The sequence below is a fragment of the Oncorhynchus gorbuscha genome, linkage group LG03 (assembly GCF_021184085.1).
Source record: "Oncorhynchus gorbuscha isolate QuinsamMale2020 ecotype Even-year linkage group LG03, OgorEven_v1.0, whole genome shotgun sequence".
Lineage (NCBI taxonomy): Eukaryota > Metazoa > Chordata > Actinopteri > Salmoniformes > Salmonidae > Oncorhynchus > Oncorhynchus gorbuscha.
This window is the reverse complement of record NC_060175.1, coordinates 96,143,075-96,171,054: the sequence shown is the minus strand read 5'-3', so window position 1 is coordinate 96,171,054 and position 27,980 is coordinate 96,143,075. Positions and strand designations below refer to the sequence as shown.

Below are 27,980 nucleotides of genomic sequence, written 5' to 3'. Positions count from 1 at the left end.
AAGTATGCTCTCTCTAATTTTCTCTCTCTATTTTACTATCCCTTTCTCTTTCTTTCTCTCGGAGGACCTGAGCTGTAGGACCATGAATCAGGACTACCTGGCCTAATGACTCCTTGCTGTCCCCAGTCCACCTGGCTGTGCTGCTGCTCCAGGTTCAACTGTTCTGCCTGCGGCTATGGAACCCTGACCTGTTCACCAGATGTGCTACCTTGTCCCAGACCTGCTGTTTTCAACTCTCTAGAGACAGCAGGTGCGGTAGAGATACACTGAATGATCGGCTATGAAAAGCCAACTGACATTTACTACTGAGGTACTGACCTGTTGCACCCTCTACAACCACTGTGATTATTATTATTTGACCCTGCTGGTCATCTATGAACATTTGAACATCTTGGCCAAGTTCTGTTATAATCTCCACCCGGCACAGCCAGAAGAGGACTGGCCACCCATCATAGCCTGGTTCCTCTCTAGGTTTCTTCCTGGGTTTTGGCCTTTCTAGGGAGTTTTTCCTAGCCACCATGCTTCTACACCTGCATTTCTTGCTGTTTAGGGTTTTAGGCTGGGTTTCTGTACAGCACTTTGTGACATCAGCTGATGTAAGAAGGGCTTTATAAATACATTTGCTTGATTAATTGAAATTATAATCCTGAAATTCGTATGATATGTTGCTAATTCCAATTCGTAACAATATGTTACGAATATGTTACAATATGTTACAAATTGGTAAAGTGAATGCACCAATTTGTAAGTCGCTCTGGATAAGAGCGTCTGCTAAATGACTTAAATGTAATGTAAATGTAATGGTAAAGGTTGGAAGCTCATACAAATGGTGTTTGATCTACATATGGTCAACACATCATCATTCTACTTTTTCCTCTAGATTACCTATTATATTCAGATTCATTATGAGTTGACATTCTATTATGGTATTACAATTGGGTAACATTGAATACTATGTCACTTCAGGTGTCGTGACACAAGCCCACCACTAGAGGTCCCTCGCTCCACACACATGAATGACAGGAAGTGCTATGGACACCCTTTGGCCTAGGATTATTGATATACTGACAAGATATACGTCTCTCCTCCCTAACAATGGGAGTCGTTGTCCACAAAGCGGCACAGCGGGCTGTCTAGCTCCCGCCTATCCTTTCTTTGGATTGGTTGATTACATCTCATTATTATAATCATTTTTTGAATATTCAATGAGAGTTGTTGACATCAACCTCCTGTATTCAACGGAGAGAGACGCTATGCTACTAGCCTCATGCCATGAATATGCATAGCCATTTCGAGACAACTCCGATATAAAGTGTTTTTTCCAACTTATATCAGTATACTAGTAACAATTTAAGCATTACAAAACTTTTATTTTATCAAATAAACCTCACATAGCAAATAACCCATAAATTATTTTGTTGACCAAATTCAACACTCTCTCATTTGACCTCCATCCAAAAACTCATTGCTTGATGGGTGAAACAACATAAAAACGCCATCTGCTGGAGGGAGACCGATTTGCTGCCGAGTTGGGCCTCTCTCTTCCTCTTCCTCTGCTTTGTCACAGTCCTTGTGATTACAGTGGAATGGCTAGATTTACATCATAATTCGTAAGAACTGAATTATAGTGGAAGCATCATTTATAGGCTACTCACCACTGGAGCACTGGGACTTTAACTGAATTAATTATCAGAACTTTAACTGATCTTTTTATAAGTGCTAATCAACTGCTCAAATAGCCTACATTGAGTGTGATGTAGTGTCTGAGGAAACAGATCAGACTGAATCCTGCCAGTAGGAGGAGAGCTACAGTAAAGTCCTGTAGTGATACATTCTGGACAGTCTGGAATTGGTTTTAGGGAGAGTGTTCGTGTGTTGCCTAAAAGTTTAGAACTTCCCTACAAATGGTTAACGTATCTCCTCAAGTAACGATGATCTTTTTGGTCATTAATTTTTTTTATATATACATTTCAGGTAGACATGCAAAAGTGTCTGGTCTGACTCCTCCTATCTCGGTCGCTATCTGCGATCTGATTGGTGGATTCAATGGCAAAACTACTCTGATCTACTGTAGATCCATAATGTTGATACATGATAAATATACATAAGAGTTGTAGATGACAGTGTGCAAGTTTGTGCTTTGATAATGTGCTTTGATGTGCTCTGATTCATATATGTTTGATTCCTCTGTGTCACTATATAACACCTACAAAAAACAGTTAGCTACAGAAACACAATTGAAAACAGACCAGGGAAAAAAACTAGTTATCAAGCAAGCGAAAGCGAGCAATATATGCCGTTTAGAGATGAATGGAACGCAGACCGCGGGGAAACAGCAAGGAAACCATCTAAAAACACATTCTAAAAATCAGATTATACAAAGTGGATATTCTTCAAATCTGTCAAGATATTTGTGTTCTAACAGGCCCACAATGTGGTTGCTACTGTTTTCGCTGCATAATATTTAGAAATAGTCCTTTTCGTGATTATAAAAAAGTCTGTTAAATGCTAATTTATGTTCGTAGAAGCTGGTAGCGTAGCTAGCATATAGAAATCGGTGGTGGTACTTGAAGCCGTTTTTAAGTGTAAATCAGTTGATTAGTGATGATGACATGAACCTGTATTGGCGTTGACATCCATACAAGCATTTTAATCCGATTTTCACTCCAAAATAGTGTCAAATACACATATAAACAATAGCCTAAATGTAGGCTAATTTTTATGGAGGGCAATGAGGAGATCCTGAATGGCGTTGATGTGGGATTTCGGTCGAGTTGGATTGGTCTCTTTACCACATCTATAAAGAAAGAGAAAGGTAAGGTCATAGTGTGTACCAGCCCAGGTGCCTGAACACATGTGAATACAATGTTGACCACTCTGCCCAGTGGGCCCTAATTCCAGCAAATACTCAGTCAAATCGTTCCATCCTGACTTTTTGATCCCACAGTCACTAATAAGCATTACATTACACTTGATGTTTCAGCATGTGAACTGAACCAACTCATCTGTGTCTGGAGACAGTTTGGGTTGTACCTACACTACTGTTCAAAAATTTGGGGTCACTTAGAAATGTCCTTGTTTTTGAAAGAAAAGCACATTTTTCTGTCCATTAAAATAACATCAAAATGATCAGAAATACAGTGTAGAAATTGTTCATGTTGTAAATGACTATTGTAGCTGGAGAAGGCTGATTTTTAAAAATGGAATATCTACATAGGCGTTACAGAGGCCCATGTCCTCCTCTACTTGTCCTCTACTTGTCCTCTTGCTCAGTTGTGCACCGGGGCCTCCGACTCCTCTTTCTATTCTGGTTAGAGACAGTTTGCGCTGTTCTGTGAAGGGACTAGTACACAGCGTTGTACGAGATCTTCAGTTTCTTGCCAATTTCTCGCATGGAGTAGCCTTCATTTCTCAGAACAAGAATAGACTGAAGAGTTTCAGAAGAATGTTCTTTGTTTCTGGCCATTTTGAACTTGTAATTGAACCCACAAATGCTGATGCTCCAGATACTCAACTGGGCTAATGAAGGCCAATTTTATTGCTTCTTTAATCAGAACAACAGTTTTCAGCTGTGCTAACATAATTGCAAAAGGGTTTTCTCATGATAAATTAGCCTTTTAAAATGATAAACTTGGATTAGCTAATACAACGTGCCATTGGAACACAGGAGAGATAGTTGCTGATAATGGGCCTAATGGGCCGTTTCCAGCTACTATAGTCATTTACAACATTAACAATGTCTACACTGTATTTCTGACAAATTTCATGTTATTTTAATGTACAAAAAAATTAGCTTTTCTTTCAAAAACAAGGACATTTCTAAGTGACCCCAAACTTTTGAACAGTAGTGTAACTGTTTAGGTGGTACCGCTAAGTGGTTTTGAGTGCTGCTAGGGAGGGTTCGGGTGGGTTCGGGTGGGGGTGTAAGGGTAGTGTGTTGTCCAGGACAAGATGACGGTCCGGTTGCAGTGGCGAGATGCATCACGCCACGCTGGGAGAAGTCAAGGCACTGGGAGGACTCTCCAGCAGGGGGCAGCGTGGAGGTGGGGGTCCGTCTTCGTTAGGGGGTGTTCTCCTTTTCCTCCTCCTCTTCCTTGTCATGCTCCTCTCTCTCTCTCTCTCTCTCTCTCTCTCTCTCTCTCTCTCTCTCTCTCTCTCTCTCTCTCTCTCTCTCTCTCTCTCTCTCTCTCTCTCTCTCTCTCTCTCTCTCTCTCTCTCTCTCTCTCAGATACAAGCTGCCCTGCCCCCCTGTCCACAGGGGCTGGCCTGTGGAGATGGTGCCTATCCAGACAGGAATTCCCAACCCCTGGTCCTCCTGTGACCCCCGGTGATCTCTAAATTCTGACCCCTTACATCTGACCCACAGCAGTGGCTGTTCCTTTTAGAATCAAATAGAGTAGAATGGAACAGAGCAAAGGGTTAGGGAGGGATAGTGAGAAGGTCCTACTCACCCAGACCTGTGGTAGCTAAGGAGTGATCATTCTATTAACTCCTGAGTCTCGGAGAACTGCAAACACAGAAAGACAAGGATGAATGAGAGAATAGCTAACAGCAGAATGACAACAGGTCCAGGAACAGATTATTTAGTGGCGTTCAAGTACTTATTTTTTTCCCGTTACAGTCGCTCTGTACAATTGACAATCTCAGGAAGCGCATTAATAAGATGCACAGCACAACGGCAAACAGCACAACCTGGAACTATTGGTCATCACACACCACGCTGAGAGGAGCTCACCTGTTGGCTGGAGTTAGCGGAGGGCGGGGTGACCTCGCTCTGGTCCAATAGGGGGTTGAGGGGGGCGGAGCAGGGCAGGTGAGTGGCGCGCCAGTAGATGTCCAGGTATTCTGCCAGGTGTTCGCATGCATCCTCCAGCTGGTTCTCATCCAGGATCACATCAAACATCTCCTGAGAGATGAGATGTTAACACAATGTCAAAAACTAAATGGTAAGCCTCAAGGGAATGCTATTAACACCCCTATCAGCTGAGTGTAAGCCTACCGTTATGTTGGACAGACAGAGTAACGTAGATTGTTGTACAAATAAAAGTATTAGTATTATTTTCATTACATACGGGTGGACACTGTGCTAGTTTGTCCCCTGCCATCATCTGTACATTGAGGTGTTTACTTTGAGATTTCCCCCGAGATTTAATGAGCCTCTGAAGAACCTGGGAGAGAAGATAAAATAATTAACTTGCTGGCTGACTTGCTGGCTGACTGACTAACTGGCCGGCTGAATGACTGGCTGGCTGGCTGGCTGGCTGGCTGGATGGATGGATGGATGAATGACTGACTGACTGACTGGCTGACTGGCTGGCTGACTGGCTGACTAACTGGCTGGCTGGCTGGCTGAATGACTAACTGATTGAATGACTGACTGGCTGGCTGAATGACTGGCTGGCAGGCTGGCTGACTAACTGGCTGGCTTAATGACTGACTGGCTGGCTGACTAACTGCCTGGCTGGCTGAATGACTGGCTGGATGGATAACTGGATGGCTGAATAACTGACTGACTGACTGACTGACTGACTGACTGACTGACTGACTGACTGACTGACTGACTGACTGGCTGACTGAATGACTGGCTGGTAGGCTGGCTGACTAACTGGCTGGCTTATTGACTGACTGGCTGGCTGAATAACTGGCTGGATGGATAACTGGCTGACTGGCTGGCTGGCTGACTAACTGACTGGCTGGCCGGCTGAATGACTCACTGGCTGGCTGGCAGACTGACTGGCTGGCTCACTGACTGGCTGGCTGACTGCCCTGACTGACTGAATGGTTGGCTGACTGACTGACTGGCTGAATGACTGACTGCCCTGACTGACTGGCTGAATGACTGACTGACTGGCTGAATGACTGCCCTGACTGACTGACTGGCTGAATGACTGACTGGCTGACTGGCTGAATGACTGACTGGCTGACTGACTGACTGACTGGCTGACTGACTAACTGACTGACTGGCTGACTGACTGACTGGCTGAATGACTGACTGGCTGACTGACTGGCTGACTGACCAACTGGCTGACTGACTAACTGGCTGACTGGCTGGCTCGCTAACTGACTAACTCGCTGGCTGACTGGCTGACTGACTAACTGGCTGGCTGGCTGGCTGGCTGGCTGGCCGACTGGCTGACTAACCGTGTGCTGGTAGTGGATCAGTCCTTACCTTTGGAGAGGACACCTTAACGTAAATGATGATAGGAGCCAGGGATGTTTTGAGGAGCTGTGCTGGGTGGTTGATAGTGTCTGCATCCAGAACTACGAGCTGTAGAGTCTTAGCCAGCTCAAAAATCCTCTCAATCTCACTCTGGACCTCAGCTACCACCCCAACACACAGAGAGACAGAGAGAGAGAGGGCTGAGTACAGAGAAAATGTGATCTGTCCTGAGTCATATACAGATTTTGGAACTTAATTTGAGACAGTTTGCTACAGCAGGAAAATAATATTAAAGCAACAGGAAATGTGAATCATTATGTGGATTATAATTTATGGCCCTTTTTCTAGGGGTTGATTAATTTTTCTTTAAGGGAAAATCAAGCCTGAAAAATCTAAGTGGAAATTACAAACTTCAGAAGCCTTTTTAAATCTCAAATACACTACAAGTTTTACATTTCCTTATTACACGAAAGTTCTGCAACAGTGTGATCCAATTAAGATTCTACACCTGTAGTACATCTATCAACATAACAGTCTAAACCATGTACTCAGGACTGACAGAGGGTTATTACACACCCTAAATGAAGATGAAAAACAAACAAATGTCTACATTAAAGATGATGAGTGCTGCAGGACAAGTCCTCCTGTTCTTACCAAGACTGGAGCGTGTGTTGGACCTCTCCATGATAGCCTTCTTGTTCAATACAGACCTTTTGGCCAATGACAGATCAGCAGTCACCCGCGTGATAGAGATTCTAAAAACATAGATCGTTAGATGGATGGATGGATTCCATTTTTTTTTACAATATAAGAATACAATTCCAGCCAGACAAGCGGATACACTGCATTCAAAATCATAAAGGATTTTTACAAAACAGTTATAACACTTATTCCATAGTGGTTCTGGCTGTACCCACCTTCCATCAAACCTGTGTTTCAGGAAGTCAAACAGGGCCTTCTGCATCATGTCTGTTACCTGGGAGACAGAGGGGAGTGTGATGATTGGTTAGGAACAGAGAGAACACTGATCCCTGTGTTGTATCTCTCTCTCTCCGTCTCTCAGTCTCTCTCCTCTCTCTCACCACCCTCTCTCTCTCTAGCTTCTCCTCTCCCTGTCTCCACCTGTCTCCCCCGCTTCTTCCCTCTCTGAAATACTTAGAAAGTGAAGGAACACAAATATGTATGGTGTATGAAATAAGGACAGAACTTCGTGTGTGGCCTGTTTTTGTGACCATTAGGAAGTAGAAAACATGGATCTGAGTGTTCCTTCCTTTTCATCTGCACACATATTAGTCTGACTGGCTGTGGAGCTTAGAGAGAAATGTTATTCTGACTGGCTGTGGCAGTGGAGCTTAGAGAGAGATGTTAGTCTGACTGGCTGTGGAGCTTAGAGAGAGATGTTAGTCTGACTGGCTGTGGAGCTTAGAGAGAGATGTTAGTCTGACTGGCTGTGGAGCTTAGAGAGAGATGTTAGTCTGACAGGCTGTGGAGCTTAGAGAGAGATGTTAGTCTGACAGGCTGTGGAGCTTAGAGAGAGATGTTAGTCTGACAGGCTGTGGAGCTTAGAGAGAGATGTTAGTCTGACTGGCTGTGGAGCTTAGAGAGAGATGTTAGTCTGACTGGCCTTGGAGCTTAGAGATAGATGTTAGTCTGACAGGCTGTGGAGCTTAGAGAGATATGTTAGTCTGACGGGCTGTGGAGCTTAGAGAGAGATGTTAATCTGACGGGCTGTGGAGCTTAGAGAGAGATGTTAGTCTGACTGGCTGTGGCAGTGGAGCTTAGAGAGAGATGTTAGTCTGACTGGCTGTGGAGCTTAGAGAGAGATGTTAGTCTGACTGGCTGTGGAGCTAAGAGAGAGATGTTAGTCTGACTGGCTGTGGAGCTTAGAGAGAGATGTTAGTCTGACTGGCTGTGGAGCTTAGAGAGAGATGTTAGTCTGACTGGCTGTGGAGCTTAGAGAGAGATGTTATTCTGACTGGCTGTGGCAGTGGAGCTTAGAGAGAGATGTTAGTCTGACTGGCTGTGGAGCTTAGAGAGAGATGTTATTCTGACTGGCTGTGGCAGTGGAGCTTAGAGAGAGATGTTATTCTGACTGGCTGTGGAGCTTAGAGAGAGATGTTAGTCTGACTGGCTGTGGAGCTTAGAGAGAGATGTTAGTCTGACTGGCTGTGGCAGTGGAGCTTAGAGAGAGATGGAAAATTAATGTCTCGTGAAATAGGGGATACAACCAAGCAGTCCTCCTGCTTCTGCTCTCCTGTTGTCTATGGGAGAGAGTGAGAGAGAAAGAGAGAGTGAGAGAGTCAGAGAGAGGCTGATGTATGCCCCTGGAGCATCCACAAAACACATTTCACCAGAGAAATGCATAAATATTTCATAGACACACAAAACAAACTGCTTGTCTCTCAGTCTACATCCACACAGGAGAGAGAGAGAGAAAATGTTGAAGCATGCAGAGATTTGATTAAATTATAAGCCTTATTGTTGTGCAGATGTGTTTGTTGGGCTAAGAAGCTCAATACAGTCACATTGATGACAGTATCATCTTATATCCCATTCCTGACATAACCTACACATCATCTACTCTATATATTGTGCATGTACATCAGGCTGGGATTGTGAGTGGGCAGTACATATTCTTACTGTATCATAATGTAGTGTCTTTTTGGCTCCCGAGTGGAGCAGTGGTCTAAGGCACTGCATCTCAGTGATTGAGGTGTCATTACAGACACCCTGGTTCGAATCCAGGCTGTATCACAACTGGCCGTGATTGGGAGTCCCATAGGGTGGAGCACAATTGGCCCAGTGTCGTCCGAGTTTGGCCAGTGTAGGCTGTCATTGTAAATAAGAATTTGTTATTAACTGACTTGCCTAGTTAAATTAAATTAAATAAAACATCTTAATTGAGCCAATAAAATCTTAAAGCTTAATGGGCCAAGGAAGGTGTGGTGCGTATGTGTGTGCGTATCGACCAGCCTCTCACCTCATAGCCTTTCAGTGACGGCCCCACCAACACCACTGGTCTCATGGAAGGAACAACATCATAGGGTGGGAGATGCTCTGTCTGCAGGGGAGACACACACTGGGCTTGAAACGGGTCAACATACACTGGGCTTGAAACGGGTCAACATACACTGGGCTTGAAACGGGCCAACACACACTGGGCTTGAAACGGGCCAACACACACTGGGCTTGAAACGGGCCAACACACACTGGGCTTGGAACGGGCCAACACACACTGGGCTTGGAACGGGCCAACACACACTGGGCTTGAAACGGGCCAACACACACTGGGCTTGGAAGGGGCCAACACACACTGGGCTTGGAACGGGCCAACACACACTGGGCTTGAAACGGGCCAACACACACTGGGCTTGGAACGGGCCAACACACACTGGGCTTGGAACGGGCCAACACACACTGGGCTTGAAACGGGCCAACACACAATGGGCTTGAAACGGGCCAACACACACTGGGCTTGGAACGGGCCAACACACACTGGGCTTGGAACGGGCCAACACACACTGGGCTTGGAATAGGCCAACACACACTGGGCATGAAACGGGCCAACACCCACTGGGCTTGGAACGGGCCAACACACACTGGGCTTGAAACGGGCCAACACACACTGGGCTTGAAATGGGCCAACACCCACTGGGCTTGGAACGGGCTAACACCCACTTTGGAGCATAACTAGAACCCTGAGTTTTACTATGTTTTTAGTAAGGCCCTGGTCAGATCATGTAGTTAGGGATAACTCTGGGCCCTAAGCGTAACCCTCCAGTCATTGACATTAGAATCTACCAGTGTCATCAACTAAGAGCAAAACAGTTGGTAGTAGAGAGTATGTTATGACACAGCTATTCTTAATTCTAGCTCTGATACACAGTAGAATCATCTGCATTACAAACATACCTGCTTCTGCTTCTGTTTGGCTTGTAAAAACAAGAGAAAACACATTTAGCATGAAAGCTGAGAGCAGATGGTGTAGTGTCTGAAGACAGGATATCCTGTAGCAACCTTCCAGACCCTTTCGTACTCATCCAGTAAAATGCAACAACACTGTCAGGGTTGGAATCAGATTTTCAGCATCCTTCCTGAATTGACTCAATTGAAATGGAGTTGACCTCAACTCTGAATGCTGTGCATTTGGTTGATTGCTCTGAGTTTAAGGCTGGTTTCTGTAAAGCACTTTGTGACAACTGCTGGTGTAAAAAAGCTCTATCAAATAAATACGATTGATTGATTATGGATAAACATGCTTTGCTACATAATGAAAAGCAATTGTTTCTGGTATGAGGGAGAAGGAGGAGGTCAGTCACCCAACAGCAGTCACTCACCTGCACTAGGTGGTGTGGATCTCCAACCCGACGATGAGTTCGCCGCTTTCCTGCAGGACAACAACATGGTGCCGATGAGCAAGACGAGGATTCAAGGACTATACAAGTACCTTAACTCTCCTTGAATCATCTCCTTGAACCCTCCCCTTGCATCCTTATGATACTCAAGGAATCGTTTAAAAGTCCTTGTTGAAGTTTTGAGGAGGCAGGGAGAGGATTGTAGAAGACGACACAAGGAATAGAGAAAAGACTACTGAGAAAGAGACTCTGTATGTAGCAGGGAGAGACAATGAACCCTGACCTCTGGGCCTGTTTCTGTTCCTGTTTGATCCGCATGGCCTCCAGTTTCACCGGGCTGGGGATGAAAGTTATGTCTGCCCCTTCCTTCACCAGCCGACCAATCCACCAGTCATTGCTGTATTTCTGCAAAGAGACAAAAATGGATTCCAGTCAAGTCCAAATGAAACTGTTGTCACTGCTGTTTCGACAATATGGCAGCAGTGGTTGTAACCGCCGTGATAGAGATGCCTGTGGTTGTCATGACCATACATATTGTGTATGTGTAAGGACTGGGTTACAATAGCTACTGTTTAAGATTACTGCAACAACTAAAGAAATGGCATTCTAGTGGTGATGGTGAGGACGTGATAGTGATCGTTGATAATGACGCCTACTGAACTCCTCTCACCTCTTTTATGTGTAGAAAGTCTTTGGTTTCAAAGTTGATAGCAGCACCTTGGACAGGACAGTCAGCATCTAGAGCACCACAGTAGCTCACGTTGGTCTTCACTGCAAATGCTACGGGTTTTGACTGGGGAGGACAGACAGATACATAAAACAGTGTTTACCAAAGGTTGCATTGACCTGACAATATCCCATCCTATGGGGGTCTCTCCTTGGGTCTCTCCTTGGCTCTCTCCTTGGGTCTCTCCTTGGCTCTCTCCTTGGGTCTCTCCTTGGGTCTCTCCTTGGGTCTCTCCTTGGCTCTCTCCTTGGCTCTCTCCTTGGCTCTCTCCTTGGCTCTCTCCTTGGCTTTCTCCTTGGGTCTCTCCTTGGCTCTCTCCTTGGCTCTCTCCTTGGGTCTCTCCTTGGCTCTCTCCTTGGGTCTCTCCTTGGCTCTCTCCTTGTGTCTCTGGACCTGACTAAACACTGCTTTATTTTTATATTCAACCTTTATTTTACTAGGTAAATTGCCTGAGAAGAAGTTCACATTTACAGATGTAGGATCTTAATTTGATCACTCTTCTGTTGCTGAGAATTGTCCGGCGCAAACTTCAAATCAAATCAAATCAAATCAAATTGTATTTGTCACATACACATGGTTAGCAGATGTTAATGCGAGTGTAGCGAAATGCTTGTGATCCTAGTTCCGACAATGCAGTGATAACCAACAAGTAATCTAACTAACAATTCCAAAACTACTGTCTTATATACAGTGTAAGGGGATAAGGAATATGTACATAAGGATATATGAATGAGTGATGGTACAGAGCAGCATACAGTAGATGGTATCGAGTACAGTATATACATATGAGATGAGTGTGTAGACAAAGTAAACAAAGTGGCATAGTTAAAGTGGCTAGTGATACATGTATTACCTAAGGATGCAGTCGATGATGTAGAGTACAGTATATACATATGCATATGAGATGAATAATGTAGGGTAAGTAACATTATATAAGGTAGCATTGTTTAAAGTGGCTAGTGATATATTTACATAATTTCCCATCAATTCCCATTATTAAAGTGGCTGGAGTTGGGTCAGTGTCAATGGCAGTGTGTTGGCAGCAGCCACTCAATGTTAGTGGTGGCTGTTTAACAGTCTGATGGCCTTGAGATAGAAGCTGTCTTTCAGTCTCTCGGTCCCAGCTTTGATGCACCTGTACTGACCTCGCCTTCTGGATGATAGCGGGGTGAACAGGCAGTGGTTCGGGTGGTTGATGTCCTTGATGATCTTTATGGCCTTCCTGTAACATCGGGTGGTGTAGGTGTCCTGGAGGGCAGGTAGTTTGCCCCCGGTGATGCGTTGTGCAGTCCTCACTACCCTCTGGAGAGCCTTACGGTTGAGGGCGGAGCAGTTGCCGTACCAGGCGGTGATACAGCCCGCCAGGATGCTCTCGATTGTGCATCTGTAGAAGTTTGTGAGTGCTGTTGGTGACAAGCCGAATTTCTTCAGCCTCCTGAGGTTGAAGAGGCGCTGCTGCGCCTTCTTCACGACGCTGTCAGTGTGAGTGGACCAATTCAGTTTGTCTGTGATGTGTATGCCGAGGAACTTAAAACTAGCTACCCTCTCCACTACTGTTCCATCGATGTGGATAGGGGGGTGTTCCCTCTGCTGTTTCCTGAAGTCCACAATCATCTCCTTAGTTTTGTTGACGTTGAGTGTGAGGTTATTTTCCTGACACCACACTCCGAGGGCCCTCACCTCCTCCCTGTAGGCCGTCTCGTCGTTGTTGGTAATCAAGCCTACCACTGTTGTGTCGTCCGCAAACTTGATGATTGAGTTGGAGGCGTGCGTGGCCACGCAGTTGTGGATGAACAGGGAGTACAGGAGAGGGCTCAGAACGCACCCTTGTGGGGCCCCCGGGTTGAGGATCAGTGGGGAGGAGATGTTGTTGCCTACCCTCACCACCTGGGGGCGGCCCGTCAGGAAGTCCAGTACCCAGTTGCACAGGGCGGGGTCGAGACCCAGGGTCTCGAGCTTGATGACGAGCTTGGAGGGTACTATGGTGTTGAATGCCGAGCTGTAGTCGATGAACAGCATTCTCACATAGGTATTCCTCTTGTCCAGGTGGGTTAGGGCAGTGTGCAGTGTGGTTGAGATTGCATCGTCTGTGGACCGATTTGGGCGGTAAGCAAATTGGAGTGGGTCTAGGGTGTCAGGTAGGTTGGAGGTGATATGGTCCTTGACTAGTCTCTCAAAGCACTTCATGATGACGGAAGTGAGTGCTACGGGGCGGTAGTCGTTTAGCTCAGTTACCTTAGCTTTCTTGGGAACAGGAACAATGGTGGCCCTCTTGAAGCATGTGGGAACAGCAGACTGGTATAGGGATTGATTGAATATGTCCGTAAACACACCGGCCAGCTGGTCTGCGCATGCTCTGAGGGCGCGGCTGGGGATGCCGTCTGGGCCTGCAGCCTTGCGAGGGTTAACACGTTTAAACGTCTTACTCACCTCGGCTGCAGTGAAGGAGAGACCGCATGTTTTCGTTGCAGGCCGTGTCAGTGGCACTGTATTGTCCTCAAAGCGGGCAAAAAAGTTATTTAGTCTGCCTGGGAGCAAGACATCCTGGTCCGTGACTTGTAATGTATTCAAGGTTTTAAAATGCATCACAAGTTAGTAATTTCCCATTTAAAATGTCCAACAGTCATTATAATCCACATAATAATTCACAGTTCCTGTTGCTGCAGGATTATTTTCCTGCTGTAGCAAACTGGCTCAAATTAAGATCCTACATCTGTTCGACCTGAGGAATAGTTGCAGGGGAGAAAAGAGGTTGAAGAAGTGTTGCTCACCTTAGCTCTCTCCATCTACAGTTTGGCCTGATTAAACTCCTGTTTACGTAAACAAGCTAATTAACTAACTAAACTCCCGACTCTACTAACCCTGGCTCTCTAGGCCTGACTATCGGGTGAAGGAGAGGTTGCCTTCTTTGGCTCTCTCTCTCAGCTGCAGTTGTGTCTGGCACTCGACTTCAAACCAGACTTATTCCTGACTAAGGGCTTGATTAAATTCATAGCGCTGATGATCAGCACTCTAGTGCGATTTAAACGTAAACGTAATATCCAGATTGAGCTGAGATACTATGCGAGAACATTGCCTTTACATTTCTAGCATGTTGGCTCTCTCCAACTGACTAGGGGTTAGAAGCCAGGTTACCTACCTTGGCTCTCTCCAGCTGCAGTTGGGCCTGGCGCTCGGCTTCTAGCCGAGACGCCTCCGGGTCGTCCTCCAGGGACACGTCGGAATCTGAGGGTCTACTAGTGTAGGAATCAGCTGAACCCTACAGAGAGAGAGAGAGAGAGAGAGAGAGAGAGAGAGAGAGAGAGAGAGAGAGAGAGAGAGAGATGATATCAGTCTAGATAACTTGCTACTTGATCTAAAAACACCTACTAAGGCCAAATCCAAGCTCTCAAAGTAGCCCATTGCGTCACTGAGTTGATAACCTGTCTGGCCTGGATCTTGACCCATGTGACCTGTCTGGCCTTGCCCTGGACCCATGTGACCTATCTGTCCTTGCCCTGGACCCATGTGACCTGTCTGGCCTGGCCCTGGACCCATGTGACCTGTCTGGCCTGGCCCTGGACCCATGTGACCTGTCTGGCCTGGCCCTGGACCCATGTGACCTGTCTGGCCTTGCCCTGGACCCATGTGACCTGTCTGGCCTTGCCCTGGACCCATGTGACCTGTCTGGCCTGGCCCTGGACCCATGTTACCTGTCTGGTCTGGCCTGGCCCTGGACCCATGTGACCTGTCTGGCCTGGCCCTGGACCCATGTGACCTGTCTGACCTGGCCCTGGACCCATGTGACCTGTCTGGCCTTGCCCTGGACCCATGTGACCTGTCTGGCCTTGCCCTGGACCCATGTGACCTGTCTGGCCTGGCCCTGGACCCATGTGACCTGTCTGGCCTGGCCCTGGACCCATGTGACCTGTCTGGCCTGGCCCTGGACCCATGTGACCTGTCTGGCCTTGCCCTGGACCCATGTGACCTGTCTGGCCTGGCCCTGGACCCATGTGACCTGTCTGGCCTTGCCCTGGACCCATGTGACCTGTCTGGCCTTGCCCTGGACCCATGTGACCTGTCTGGCCTTGCCCTGGACCCATGTGACCTGTCTGGCCTGGCCCTGGACCCATGTGACCTGTCTGGCCTGGCCTGGCCCTGGACCCATGTGACCTGTCTGGCCTGGCCTTGCCCTGGACCCATGTGACCTGTCTGGCCTGGCCCTGGACCCATGTGACCTGTCTGGCCTGGCCCTGGACCCATGTGACCTGTCTGGCCTTGCCCTGGACCCATGTGACCTGTCTGGCCTTGCCCTGGACCCATGTGACCTGTCTGGCCTTGCCCTGGACCCATGTGACCTGTCTGGCCTGGCCCTGGACCCATGTGACCTGTCTGGCCTGGCCCTGGACCCATGTGACCTGTCTGGCCTGGCCCTGGACCCATGTGACCTGTCTGGCCTGGCCCTGGACCCATGTGACCTGTCTGGCCTGGCCCTGGACCCATGTGACCTGTCTGGCCTGGCCCTGGACCCATGTGACCTGTTTGGCCTGGCCCTGGACCCATGTGACCTATCTGGCCTGGCCCAGGACCCATGTGACCTATCTGGCCCGGCCCTGGACCCATGTGACCTGTCTGGCCTTGCCCTGGGCCCATGTGACCTGTCTGGCCTGGCCCTGGACCCATGTGACCTGTCTGGCCTGGCCCTGGATCCATGTGACCTGTCTGGCCTTGCCCTGGACCCATGTGACCTGTCTGGCCTGGCCCTGGACCCATGTGACCTGTCTGGCCTTGCCCTGGACCCATGTGACCTGTCTGGCCTTGCCCTGGACCCATGTGACCTGTCTGGCCTTGCCCTGGACCCATGTGACCTGTCTGGCCTGGCCCTGGACCCATGTGACCTGTCTGGCCTGGCCTTGCCCTGGACCCATGTGACCTGTCTGGCCTGGCCCTGGACCCATGTGACCTGTCTGGCCTGGCCCTGGACCCATGTGACCTGTCTGGCCTTGCCCTGGACCCATGTGACCTGTCTGGCCTTGCCCTGGACCCATGTGACCTGTCTGGCCTTGCCCTGGACCCATGTGACCTGTCTGGCCTTGCCCTGGACCCATGTGACCTGTCTGGCCTTGCCCTGGACCCATGTGACCTGTCTGGCCTTGCCCTGGACCCATGTGACCTGTCTGGCCTGGCCCTGGACCCATGTGACCTGTCTGGCCTGGCCCTGGACCCATGTGACCTGTCTGGCCTTGCCCTGGACCCATGTGACCTGTCTGGCCTGGCCCTGGACCCATGTGACCTGTCTGGCCTGGCCCTGGACCCATGTGACCTGTCTGGCCTGGCCCTGGACCCATGTGACCTGTCTGGCCTTGCCCTGGACCCATGTTACCTGTCTGGTCTGGCCTGGCCCTGGACCCATGTGACCTGTCTGGCCTGGCCCTGGACCCATGTGACCTGTCTGGCCTTGCCCTGGACCCATGTGACCTGTCTGGCCTGGCCCTGGACCCATGTGACCTGTCTGGCCTTGCCCTGGACCCATGTGACCTGTCTGGCCTTGCCCTGGACCCATGTGACCTGTCTGGCCTTGCCCTGGACCCATGTGACCTGTCTGGCCTGGCCCTGGACCCATGTGACCTGTCTGGCCTGGCCTGGCCCTGGACCCATGTGACCTGTCTGGCCTGGCCTTGCCCTGGACCCATGTGACCTGTCTGGCCTTGCCCTGGACCCATGTGACCTGTCTGGCCTTGCCCTGGACCCATGTGACCTGTCTGGCCTTGCCCTGGACCCATGTGACCTGTCTGGCCTGGCCCTGTACCCATGTGACCTGTCTGGCCTGGCCTGGCCCTGGACCCATGTGACCTGTCTGGCCTGGCCTTGCCCTGGACCCATGTGACCTGTCTGGCCTGGCCCTGGACCCATGTGACCTGTCTGGCCTGGCCCTGGACCCATGTGACCTGTCTGGCCTTGCCCTGGACCCATGTGACCTGTCTGGCCTTGCCCTGGACCCATGTGACCTGTCTGGCCTTGCCCTGGACCCATGTGACCTGTCTGGCCTGGCCCTGGACCCATGTGACCTGTCTGGCCTGGCCCTGGACCCATGTGACCTGTCTGGCCTGGCCCTGGACCCATGTGACCTGTCTGGCCTGGCCCTGGACCCATGTGACCTGTCTGGCCTGGCCCTGGACCCATGTGACCTGTCTGGCCTGGCCCTGGACCAATGTGACCTGTCTGGCCTGGCCCTGGACCCATGTGACCTGTCTGGCCTGGCCCTGGACCCATGTGACCTGTCTGGCCTTGCCCTGGACCCATGTGACCTGTCTGGCCTGGCCCTGGACCCATGTGACCTGTCTGGCCTGGCCCTGGACCCATGTGACCTGTCTGGCCTGGCCCTGGACCCATGTGACCTGCGTAGCTATTGCCAGTTCCAGTTCATGTTAAGTTCCTGTAGTGCTTTCCAATGCAGTCGTGTCTGAGGAGCGTGTGTGTGAGGTGAAGACTGCAACAACATACATCTACTAATGTTCCTCTGTCTATAAACAGTGAGATGCCACACCATAACTTTGGAGACATGACAGGATAACCAGGGTAGGTATCAAGTTAAGCCATTCAAATACCTCAACACCTTCTGAAAGAAACCTGGGATGAGCATCACATCTATAGCAGAAGACATTGATTCTCTCATCGTATTGGCTCACTGTCAGCTAAACCTGTCATGGGTAAAAATAGATCTGCCCCTCGGCCCCTCCTCAGTCAGTCTGAAACCCAGCGTGCTGTACACTCACCATCACCATCCTTCAATCCCCCCCATCTCTTCTCATTCCCAGCTGACCCACACACACACACGAGAGGAAGACTGACTCCCCCCAATGACAGACTGATACACACCGCTGCCAAATATAGCTCAATAACAACGGCACAGTGGCAGGCCTCTCCACCCTTCCCTCCCTTTCTCCTCTCCCAATTTTTTTTGTCAGTCTCGATCCAGAGCCCAGATTTTTTCACCCCCACTCACCTTCTTTCCCCTCTCCCTCCGTACCCCCTCTCCCTCCATACCCCCCCCTCCCATTCTAAACACACCAGGCTGGAACCAGCGATCCAGGGACCAGTGTGGATATCATTTAAATATCAAAGCGAGCCGGAGGGGCTTGGATCTAAAGATACTTCCGCAACAGGAAGAAACAAAGCTGAATTAACAAGAAAGTTCAGTTTGGTTAATAGTGCTGCGGATGGGAACAATACATAATAGACTGAGTTTTAACATATCATCTATAATTGTATGTTAAACGCTTTATAACTGGTAATAAGCAACTATGAGTCTTTATAATGCCTTATAATAATGATTATTAGTGTTGCGGATGAGAGTGACTAATACACTGAATGCTTGTGTTATACACATGCCTTTCTGCTTGCAGTAATGCCCTCCGTCTATACGCCATACTGTAGGCTTAGTTCATTAATTATTGATATCCATAGAGCCGAAGCGCCTCTAGACTTTTGGGGGGCCCCCCTCCACCTTGCGGGTAAAACATTGTTGGAAGACTATTTTTGAGTAAAGTTACTATTACTACTCATCTCTGTGTCCTGCGCCTGACTCCGTCTTACCCACATCACCTAGACTCTGATAGAAACAAGCACCAAAACCATGATAGCTCCAGAGGGATAAACAGGGAAATAATTCAAACGTAATGGGGACCAGGTGTGTACAATACAGACAAAACAAATGGAAAAAGAAATGTAGATCGGTGGAGGCTAGAAAGCCGGCGACATTGTGACATGGCTAGACTACTTTCCCTAACAATCTAAAACATGTCAGCTGACACGGGATAATTGAGTGGTTGTCAGTCACTGACATAACAAGTGGACAACTGATGATAGCTGATGCAGAACCAAATGTAGAAATTGCACCTGGTGTATTCCACTTTTCTCACTTTTTGGGACCCCGACTGAGTTCCTTAAGAAAAGGTTCTGCATAGAAGAGACGTGGACATGTATATAGAAAAACACAGTATCCAAAACGCATGACGTCACATACTGTATAAGGGATTCTTATAACAGACCTTTATCCACTAACCATATCCATTCTGGTGCAGAAGGAACACACTGAAAACTAGATAGAGATATATCTCTTGCAGAAAAGAAGAAGGTAATCAATATAATGCTAGAGACCAACACTACTTCTACGTAATCAATCATGTTTAATCAATGTAGCAGTTTCAAATCAAATATCCTGTTATTAAAAAAAGAAGATCATGGCTCATGTCATGTTTATATGCTATCTGAGGGGTCCGACCTTGGTGTCTTAGAATATTCTGATTTTCACTTCTCCGCTCTGTGAATCTTAGCAGTACAAAACCTGTGGTTCGCTTTGCAGAGAACTATTTATTGTCAAACACTCAAACTCCAGTTGAATGAGATCATTTCCCGATTTGAACAATTATCCAAAGCTTGTGTTGTTCAGAAGACTACTGTAGGGTACCTTCAGTGCAGACACAAGTCACAAAACGTTTCATTCCTTTTCTTCCCCTCACAAAAAACATGAGCCTTTAACAACAATCACTGTATCTAAATACCGGAGCTTTTAAAGATCACCTAAAAGACCTAGCTGCCAACCACAAAACACTGACATCAGATCAATACGGTCATATAATACTGGGAGAGGCACAGGATCCTAGAAGGGGATGACAATCAGAGAGATGGTTATATGTATATGATTGCCATAGCCTGAGGACCATCCCATGACCATTAATTCCCTGAAGAATTTACATTGTATATAACTGACAGTAATACATAGTGGAACCATCATCATGGTATTTACATTGTATATAACTGACAGTAATACATAGTGGAACCATCATCATAGTGTTTACATTGTATATAACTGACAGTAATACATAGTGGAACCATCATCATAGTATTTAAATTGTATAGAACTGACAGTAATACATAGTGGAACCATTATCATAGTATTTACATTGTATATAACTGACAGTAATACATGGAACCATCACATTGTTGTTGTTTATTTGTTATACATTCTTTATTTATTTTTTCATCTTATTTGTATTTATTTAAATGTATCGACTGAAGAGGCCACAATACAACAGCAGAAGTGTTTTACCTGTATACATGATTATATGTGCTATTATTATTATTACTGGAATGAACTGGATTTCATTATCCTCATTGCATTGTACTGTATTTACTGAACTGGTAGTAGTATAGATATTAGAGACAGTAATGCTACTCGTGGTAATGGTGGTAGTAGAGATATTAAAGATAGTAATGCTACTCGTGGTATTAGAGATATTAGAGATAGTAATGCTACTAGTGGTAATGGTGGTAGTAGATATATTAGAGACAGTAATGCTACTCGTGGTAATGGTGGTAGTAGAGATATTAAAGATAGTAATGCTACTCGTGGTATTAGAGATATTAGAGATAGTAATGCTGCTAGTGGTAATGGTGGTAGTAGATATATTAGAGATAGTAATGCTACTCGTGGTATTAGAGATATTAGAGATAGTAATGCTACTAGTGGTAATGGTGGTAGTAGATATATTAGAGATAGTAATGCTACTCGTGGTAATGGTGGTAGTAGAGATATTAGAGATAGTAATGCTACTCGTGGTAGTAGAGATATTAGAGATAGTAATGCTACTCGTGGTAATGGTAGTATTAGAGATATTAGAGATAGTAATGCTACTCGTGGTAGTATAGATATTAGAGACAGTAATGCTACTCGTGGTAATGGTGGTAGTAGAGATATTAAAGATAGTAATGCTACTCGTGGTATTAGAGACATTAGAGATAGTAATGCTACTAGTGGTAATGGTGGTGGTAGATATATTAGAGATAGTAATGCTACTCGTGGTAGTAGAGATATTAGAGATAGTAATGCTAATCGTGTTAATGGTGGTAGTAGAGATATTAGAGACAGTAATGCTACCACTGGTAATGGTGGTAGTATAGATATTAGAGATAGTAATGCTACTAGTGGTAATGGTAGTAGTAGAGATATTAGAGACAGTAATGCTACTAGTGGTAATGGTGGTAGTAGAGATATTAGAGACAGTAATGCTACTCGTGGTAGTAGAGATATTAGAGATAGTAATGCTACTCGTGGTAATGGTAGTAGTAGAGATATTAGAGATAGTAATGCTACTCGTGGTAGAAGAGATATTAGAGATAGTAATGCTACTAGTGGTAGTAGTAGAGATATTAGAGATAGTAATGCTACTCGTGGTAATGGTAGTAGTAGAGATATTAGAGATAGTAATGCTACTCGTGGTAATGGTGGTAGTAGAGATATTAGAGATAGTAATGCTACTCGTGGTAGTAGAGATATTAGAGATAGTAATGCTACTCGTGGTAATGGTGGTAGTAGAGATATTAGAGATAGTAATGCTACTCATGTTAATGGTGGTAGTAGAGATATTAGAGACAGTAATGCTACTACTGGTAATGGTGGTAGTAGAGATATTAGAGATAGCAATGCCACTAGTGGTAATGGTAGTAGTAGAGATATTAGAGATAGTAATGCTACTCATGGTAGTAGAGATATTAGAGATAGTAATGCTACTCGTGGTAATGGTGGTAGTAGAGATATTAGAGACAGTAATGCTACAACTGCTAATGGTGGTAGTAGAGATATTAGAGATAGTAATGCTACTAGTGTTAATGGTAGTAGTAGAGATATTAGAGACAGTAATGCTACTACTGGTAATGGTGGTAGTAGAGATATTAGAGATAGTAATGACACTAGTGGTAATGGTAGTAGTAGAGATATTAGAGACAGTAATGCTACTAGTGGTAATGGTGGTAGTAGAGATATTAGAGACAGTAATGCTACTCGTGGTAGTAGAGATATTAGAGATAGTAATGCTACTCGTGGTAATGGTAGTAGTAGAGATATTAGAGATAGTAATGCTACTCGTGGTAGAAGAGATATTAGAGATAGTAATGCTACTAGTGGTAATGGTGGTGGTAGAGATATTAGAGAAAGTAATGCTACAACTGCTAATGGTGGTAGTAGAGATATTAGAGATAGTAATGCTACTAGTGTTAATGGTAGTAGTAGAGATATTAGAGACAGTAATGCTACTACTGGTAATGGTGGTAGTAGAGATATTAGAGATAGTAATGACACTAGTGGTAATGGTAGTAGTAGAGATATTAGAGACAGTAATGCTACTAGTGGTAATGGTGGTAGTAGAGATATTAGAGACAGTAATGCTACTCGTGGTAGTAGAGATATTAGAGATAGTAATGCTACTCGTGGTAATGGTAGTAGTAGAGATATTAGAGATAGTAATGCTACTCGTGGTAGAAGAGATATTAGAGATAGTAATGCTACTAGTGGTAATGGTGGTGGTAGAGATATTAGAGAAAGTAATGCCACTCGTGGTAATGGTAGTAGTAGAGATATTAGAGATAGTAATGCTACTAGTGGTAATGGTAGTAGTAGAGATATTAGAGACAGTAATGCTACTACTGGTAATGGTGGTAGTAGAGATATTAGAGATAGTAATGCCACTAGTGGTAATGGTAGTAGTAGAGATATTAGAGACAGTAATGCTACTAGTGGTAATGGTGGTAGTAGAGATATTAGAGACAGTAATGCTACTCGTGGTAGTAGAGATATTAGAGATAGTAATGCTACTCGTGGTAATGGTAGTAGTAGAGATATTAGAGATAGTAATGCTACTCGTGGTAGAAGAGATATTAGAGATAGTAATGCTACTAGTGGTAATGGTGGTGGTAGAGATATTAGAGATAGTAATGCTACTCGTGGTAATGGTGGTAGTAGAGATATTAGAGATAGTAATGCCACTAGTGGTAATGGTAGTAGTAGAGATATTAGAGATAGTAATGCTACTCATGGTAGTAGAGATATTAGAGATAGTAATGCTACTCGTGTTAATGGTGGTAGTAGAGATATTAGAGATAGTAATGCTACTCATGTTAATGGTGGTAGTAGAGATATTAGAGACAGTAATGCTAGTAGTGGTAATGGTAGTAGTAGAGATATTAGAGACAGTAATGCTACTAGTGGTAATGGTGGTAGTAGAGATATTAGAGATGGTAATGCTACTCGTGGTAATGGTGGTAGTAGAGATATTAGAGATAGTAATGCTACTAGTGGTAATGGTGGTAGTAGAGATATTAGAGATAGTAATGCTACTCGTGGTAATGGTGGTAGTAGAGATATTAGAGATAGTAATGCTACTACTGCTAATGGTGTTATATTCATACACAGTATTTTAATTGTAATAAATTAAGACTGGTAATGATGGTAGTCGAGATATTAGAGATAGTAATGCCACTAGTGGTAATGGTAGTAGTAGAGATATTAGAGACAGTAATGCTACTAGTGGTAATGGTGGTAGTAGAGATATTAGAGACAGTAATGCTATTAGTGGTAATGGTAGTAGTAGAGATATTAGAGACAGTAATGCTACTAGTGGTAATGGTGGTAGTAGAGATATTAGAGATAGTAATGCTACTAGTGGTAGTAGAGATATTAGAGATAGTAATGCTACTAGTGGTAGTAGAGATATTAGAGATAGTAATGCTACTAGTGGCAATGGTAGTAGTAGAGATATTTGAGATAGTAATGCTACTAGTGGTAGTAGAGATATTAGAGATAGTAATGCTACTAGTGGTAGTAGAGATATTAGAGATAGTAATGCTACTAGTGGTAATGGTAGTAGTAGAGATATTAGAGATAGTAATGCTACTAGTGGTAGTAGAGATATTAGATATTTTATTATTTATTAAATTGTTCTATCATTGACTTGTTACCATTTTATTGGTGTTATTTTATTGCTTTGCCAATTTTGACGCAATGTTTTTCATGCCAATAAAGCAGCTTGAATTTGAGAGAGAGAGAGAGAGAGAGAGAGAGGGAGAGAGAGAGAGAGAGAGAGAGAGAGAGAGAGAGAGAGAGAGAGAGACAGAGAGAGAGAGAGAGAGAGAAAGAGAGAGAGAGAGACAGAGAGAGAGAGAGAGAGAGAGAGAGAGAGAGAGAGAGAGAGACAGAGAGAGAGAGAAAGAGAGAGAGAGAGAGAGAGAGAGAGAGAGAGAGAGAGAGAGAGAGAGAGAGAGAGAGAGAGAGAGAGAGAGAGAGAGAGAGAGAGAGAGAGAGAGAGAGAGAGAGAGAGAGAGAGAGAGAGAGAGAGAGAGAGAGAGAGAGAGAGAGAGAGAGAGAGAGAGAGAGAGAGAGAGAGAGAGAGAGAGAGAGAGAGAGAGAGAGAGAGAGAGAGAGAGAGAGAGAGAGAGAGAGAGAGAGAGAGAGAGAGAGAGAGAGAGAGAGAGAGAGAGAGAGAGAGATGAGACTAACACCCTCACAGAATAAAGCCTCTTCTCTTTCACACAGCAACAACTCTTGGCCAAAGAAAATAAACACGAGGTAGTGACATGCAGTATCAGTAACATCGTCTGTCCAGCAGGTAGAGCTGTACACATTGCAGTCAGTCAGTGAGACAGGCTCTCAGTAGCAGCATGTTATAATACCACTTTCCCCAAAAAACAGTTCAGAAATACTCATGGCCTATTTCCATTCAGCCACTCACGGCCACTCAGTTTTCTGAAACCACATTTTTGTTGATTGAGATAACAAGTTTTAGTTTGAAAATGAATTGGTCATAAAAGCTATACATGAAAAACTAAATGAATATTTCTCAAGACATGCCATAGCACTCTCCAAGCTCATCTTTAAACTCGAGACTGAACTCCCCCCTGTGCAACTGCATCCTGGACTTCCTACCGGCCGCCCCCAGGTGGTGAAGGTGGTAAACAACACCTCTGCTTTGCTGATCCTCAACACTGGGGCCCCACAAGGGTGCGTTGCATGCTCAGTCCCCTCCTGTCTCGCTGTTCACCCATGACTGACAAGCTGAAATGGTCCACCCATACAGACAGTGTGGCGAAGAAGGCGCAATAGCGGTGTACACATCACGGACAAACTGAAATGGTCCACCCATACAGACAGTGTGGCGAAGAAGGCGCAATAGCGCCTCTTCAACCTTCAACCTACATTTGAAACCTTCACAAACTTTTACACGCCTTTTACACGCCTCCAACTCAATCACCAAGTTTGCAGATGACACATCAGCAGTAGGCTTGATTACCAACAATGATGAGTCAGCCTCCAGGGGGAGGTGAGGGCTCTGGGAGTGTGGTGCCAGGAAAATAACTTCTCACTCAATGTCAACAGGCTGAATACATTTGGCTTGTCACCTAAAACCTTCACAAACTTTTACAGATGCACAATTGAGAGCATCCTGCCGGGCTGTATCACCACCTGGTACGGAAACTGCTCCGCCCGCAACAGCAGGGCTCTCCAGAGGGTGGTGCGGTCTGCCCAACTCACCACTTGGGGCAAACTACCTGCCCTCCAGGACATCAACACCACCCGACGTCACAGGAAGGCCAAAAAGTTCATCAAGGACAACAACCACCAGAGCCACTGCCTGTTCACCCTGTTATCATCCAGAAGGCGAGGTCAGTACAGGTGCATCAAAGCTGGGACTGAGAGACTGAAAAACAGCTTCTATCTCAAGGCCATCAGACTGGTAAATAGCCATCACTAGCGCATTAGAGGCTGCTGCCTATATACATAGACTTGAAATCACTGGCCACTTTAATAAATAGAACACTAGTCACTTTAATAATGTCTACATATCTTGCATTACTCATCTTATATCTATATACTGTCTCCTACTGTATCTTTTTCTATGCCGCTCTGACATCGCTTGTCCGTATATTTTTGTATTCTTAATTCCATTCCTTTACTAGATTTGTGTGTATTGGGGATATGTTGTGTAATTGTTAGATATTACTGCACTGCCGGAGACAGAAGCGCAAGCATTTCTCTACACCCACAGTAACATCTGCTAATCATGCGTATGTGACCAATACAATTTGATTTGATTGGTTGTACTATTCAATATCTTTTAACCGAATTGAAACCATTTCATAATTTCCAAACTCAGTATTAACCACAAGTATCTGAAACAAGATAGAAACATGCAAAGTACAAAGTGGAGCAACAAAGTCCAGGGAGGTAAAGATGAAAAGACAGACCGTTCCTGTAGGGGAGGGGGGACAAAAGGAGGGAGGAAGAGAGGGAGGGGGAATGCTGACGAAGTGAGTGAACAAGAATAGACTTTTTGCTGAGGTAGGTAGAGCACGTGGAAAACATGAGGAAGGGTTGAGCACAAATGAGAGGAGAGAAGGCGAGCTACCAGAGGAGGAGAGAGGGAGGAGGAGAAGAGCATTGGAGCATTTGATTAGATGAAAGGTACCAGATTGGGGGGACAAAGAGCAGATGGAAAGACACACAGGTGAACTGACGCTGAAACAGACACAAACTGAGTCACGGACAAAGGCAGAGAGAGAGAAAGAGACAGAGAGCAACACAATACCTTATTACCAATTAGTCCTATAGCGCTCGAGTCGGACATGCTTCTACTGCTGCCTGCTGTCTCTTCCCCTCCATCTGACACATGCAGACCCCCCTCCTGGTGGAACTGTGTTTAGAACCCCTCCCTTTACATTACTCATATTCCCATCGTTTACAACACATCTTCCTCTATATAATAACACTCTATGATCTCTATATGATAACTATATGATAACTGTCAATGTGATAACGCTCTGTCATAACTCTCTATGTGATAACTGTCTATGTCATAACTCTCTGTGATAACTGTCTATGTGATAACTCTCTATGTGATAACTGTCTATGTGATAACTGTCTATGTGATAACTCTCTATGTGATAACTGTCTATGTGATAAATGTCATTGTGATAACGTTCTATGTGATAACTCTCTATGTGATAACTCTCTATGTGATAACTCTCTATGTGATAACTCTCTATGTGATAACGTTCTATGTGATAACTCTCTATATGATAGCTCTCTAAATGATAACAGTCTATGTGATATCTCTCTCTATGATAACTCTCTAAATAATAACTATATTTGTGATATCTGTCTGTGTGATAACTCTCTATGTGATAATTGTCTATGTGATAACTGTCTACATGATAACTCTATATATGATAACTCTGTACATATGATAACACTCTATATAATAACTGTCTATATGATAACGCTCTATATGTTAACGCTCTATGTGATAACTCTCTATGTGATAACTCTCTATGTGATAACTCTCTATGTGATAACTCTCTATGTGGTAACGCTCTGTGTGATAACTGTCCATGTGATAACACTCTATATGTTAACGCTCTATGTGATAACTCTCTATGTGTACCTGTCTATGCGACAACGCTCTATGTGATAACTTTCTATGTAATAACTATCTATGTGATTGCACTCTATGTGATAACTCTCTATGTGATAACGCTCTGTGTGATAACTGTCCATGTGATAACACTCTATGTGATAACTCTCTGTGTGATAACGCTCTGTGTGATAATGCTCTATGTGATAACTCTCTATACGATAGCTCTCTATATGATAACTGTCTATATGATAACACTCTACAGGATAACTCTCTACATGATAGCTCCCTATGTGATAACTCTCTGAATGATAACAGTCTATGTGATACCTCTCGATATGATAACTCTCTATGTAATAACTGTCTATATAATAACTATATATGTGATAACTCTCTATGTGATAACTCTCTATGTGATAATTGTCTATGTGATAACTGTCTATGGGATAACTCTATATATGATAACTCTGCACATATGATAACACTCTATATAATAACTGTCTATATGATAACGC

The 27,980-nt window shown here is 45.3% G+C and overlaps 1 protein-coding gene across 1 annotated transcript; it reads right to left on the bottom strand.

Moving 5' to 3' along the window:
* Positions 1-518: 518 nt before the first annotated feature.
* Positions 519-14,644, bottom strand: LOC124017947 (voltage-dependent L-type calcium channel subunit beta-4-like). Its single transcript, XM_046333189.1, has 14 exons — positions 14,612-14,644; positions 14,382-14,501; positions 11,186-11,308; positions 10,799-10,920; positions 10,498-10,547; positions 10,073-10,092; positions 9,141-9,221; positions 7,078-7,136; positions 6,815-6,915; positions 6,170-6,321; positions 5,073-5,168; positions 4,736-4,906; positions 4,452-4,507; positions 519-2,797 (listed from the first exon to the last, which is right to left on the bottom strand). The coding sequence occupies exons 1-13, from the start codon at positions 14,642-14,644 to the stop codon at positions 4,478-4,480; spliced, it is 1,158 nt and encodes a 385-aa protein (XP_046189145.1). The 3' UTR covers positions 519-2,797; positions 4,452-4,477.
* Positions 14,645-27,980: the final 13,336 nt, after the last annotated feature.

Excerpts from the sequence above, each read along its gene's own strand:
- LOC124017947 (XM_046333189.1), bottom strand. The coding sequence starts at position 14,644 with ATGGGCTACTTTGAGAGCTTGGATTTGGCCTTA. Across the intron at positions 10,093-10,497 it reads ATCCACACCACCTAGTGCAG|CCAAACAGAAGCAGAAGCAG; the intron begins GTGAGTGACTGC and ends TGTTTTTACAAG. Across the intron at positions 4,907-5,072 it reads AACTAGCACAGTGTCCACCC|GAGATGTTTGATGTGATCCT; the intron begins GTATGTAATGAA and ends CTCATCTCTCAG.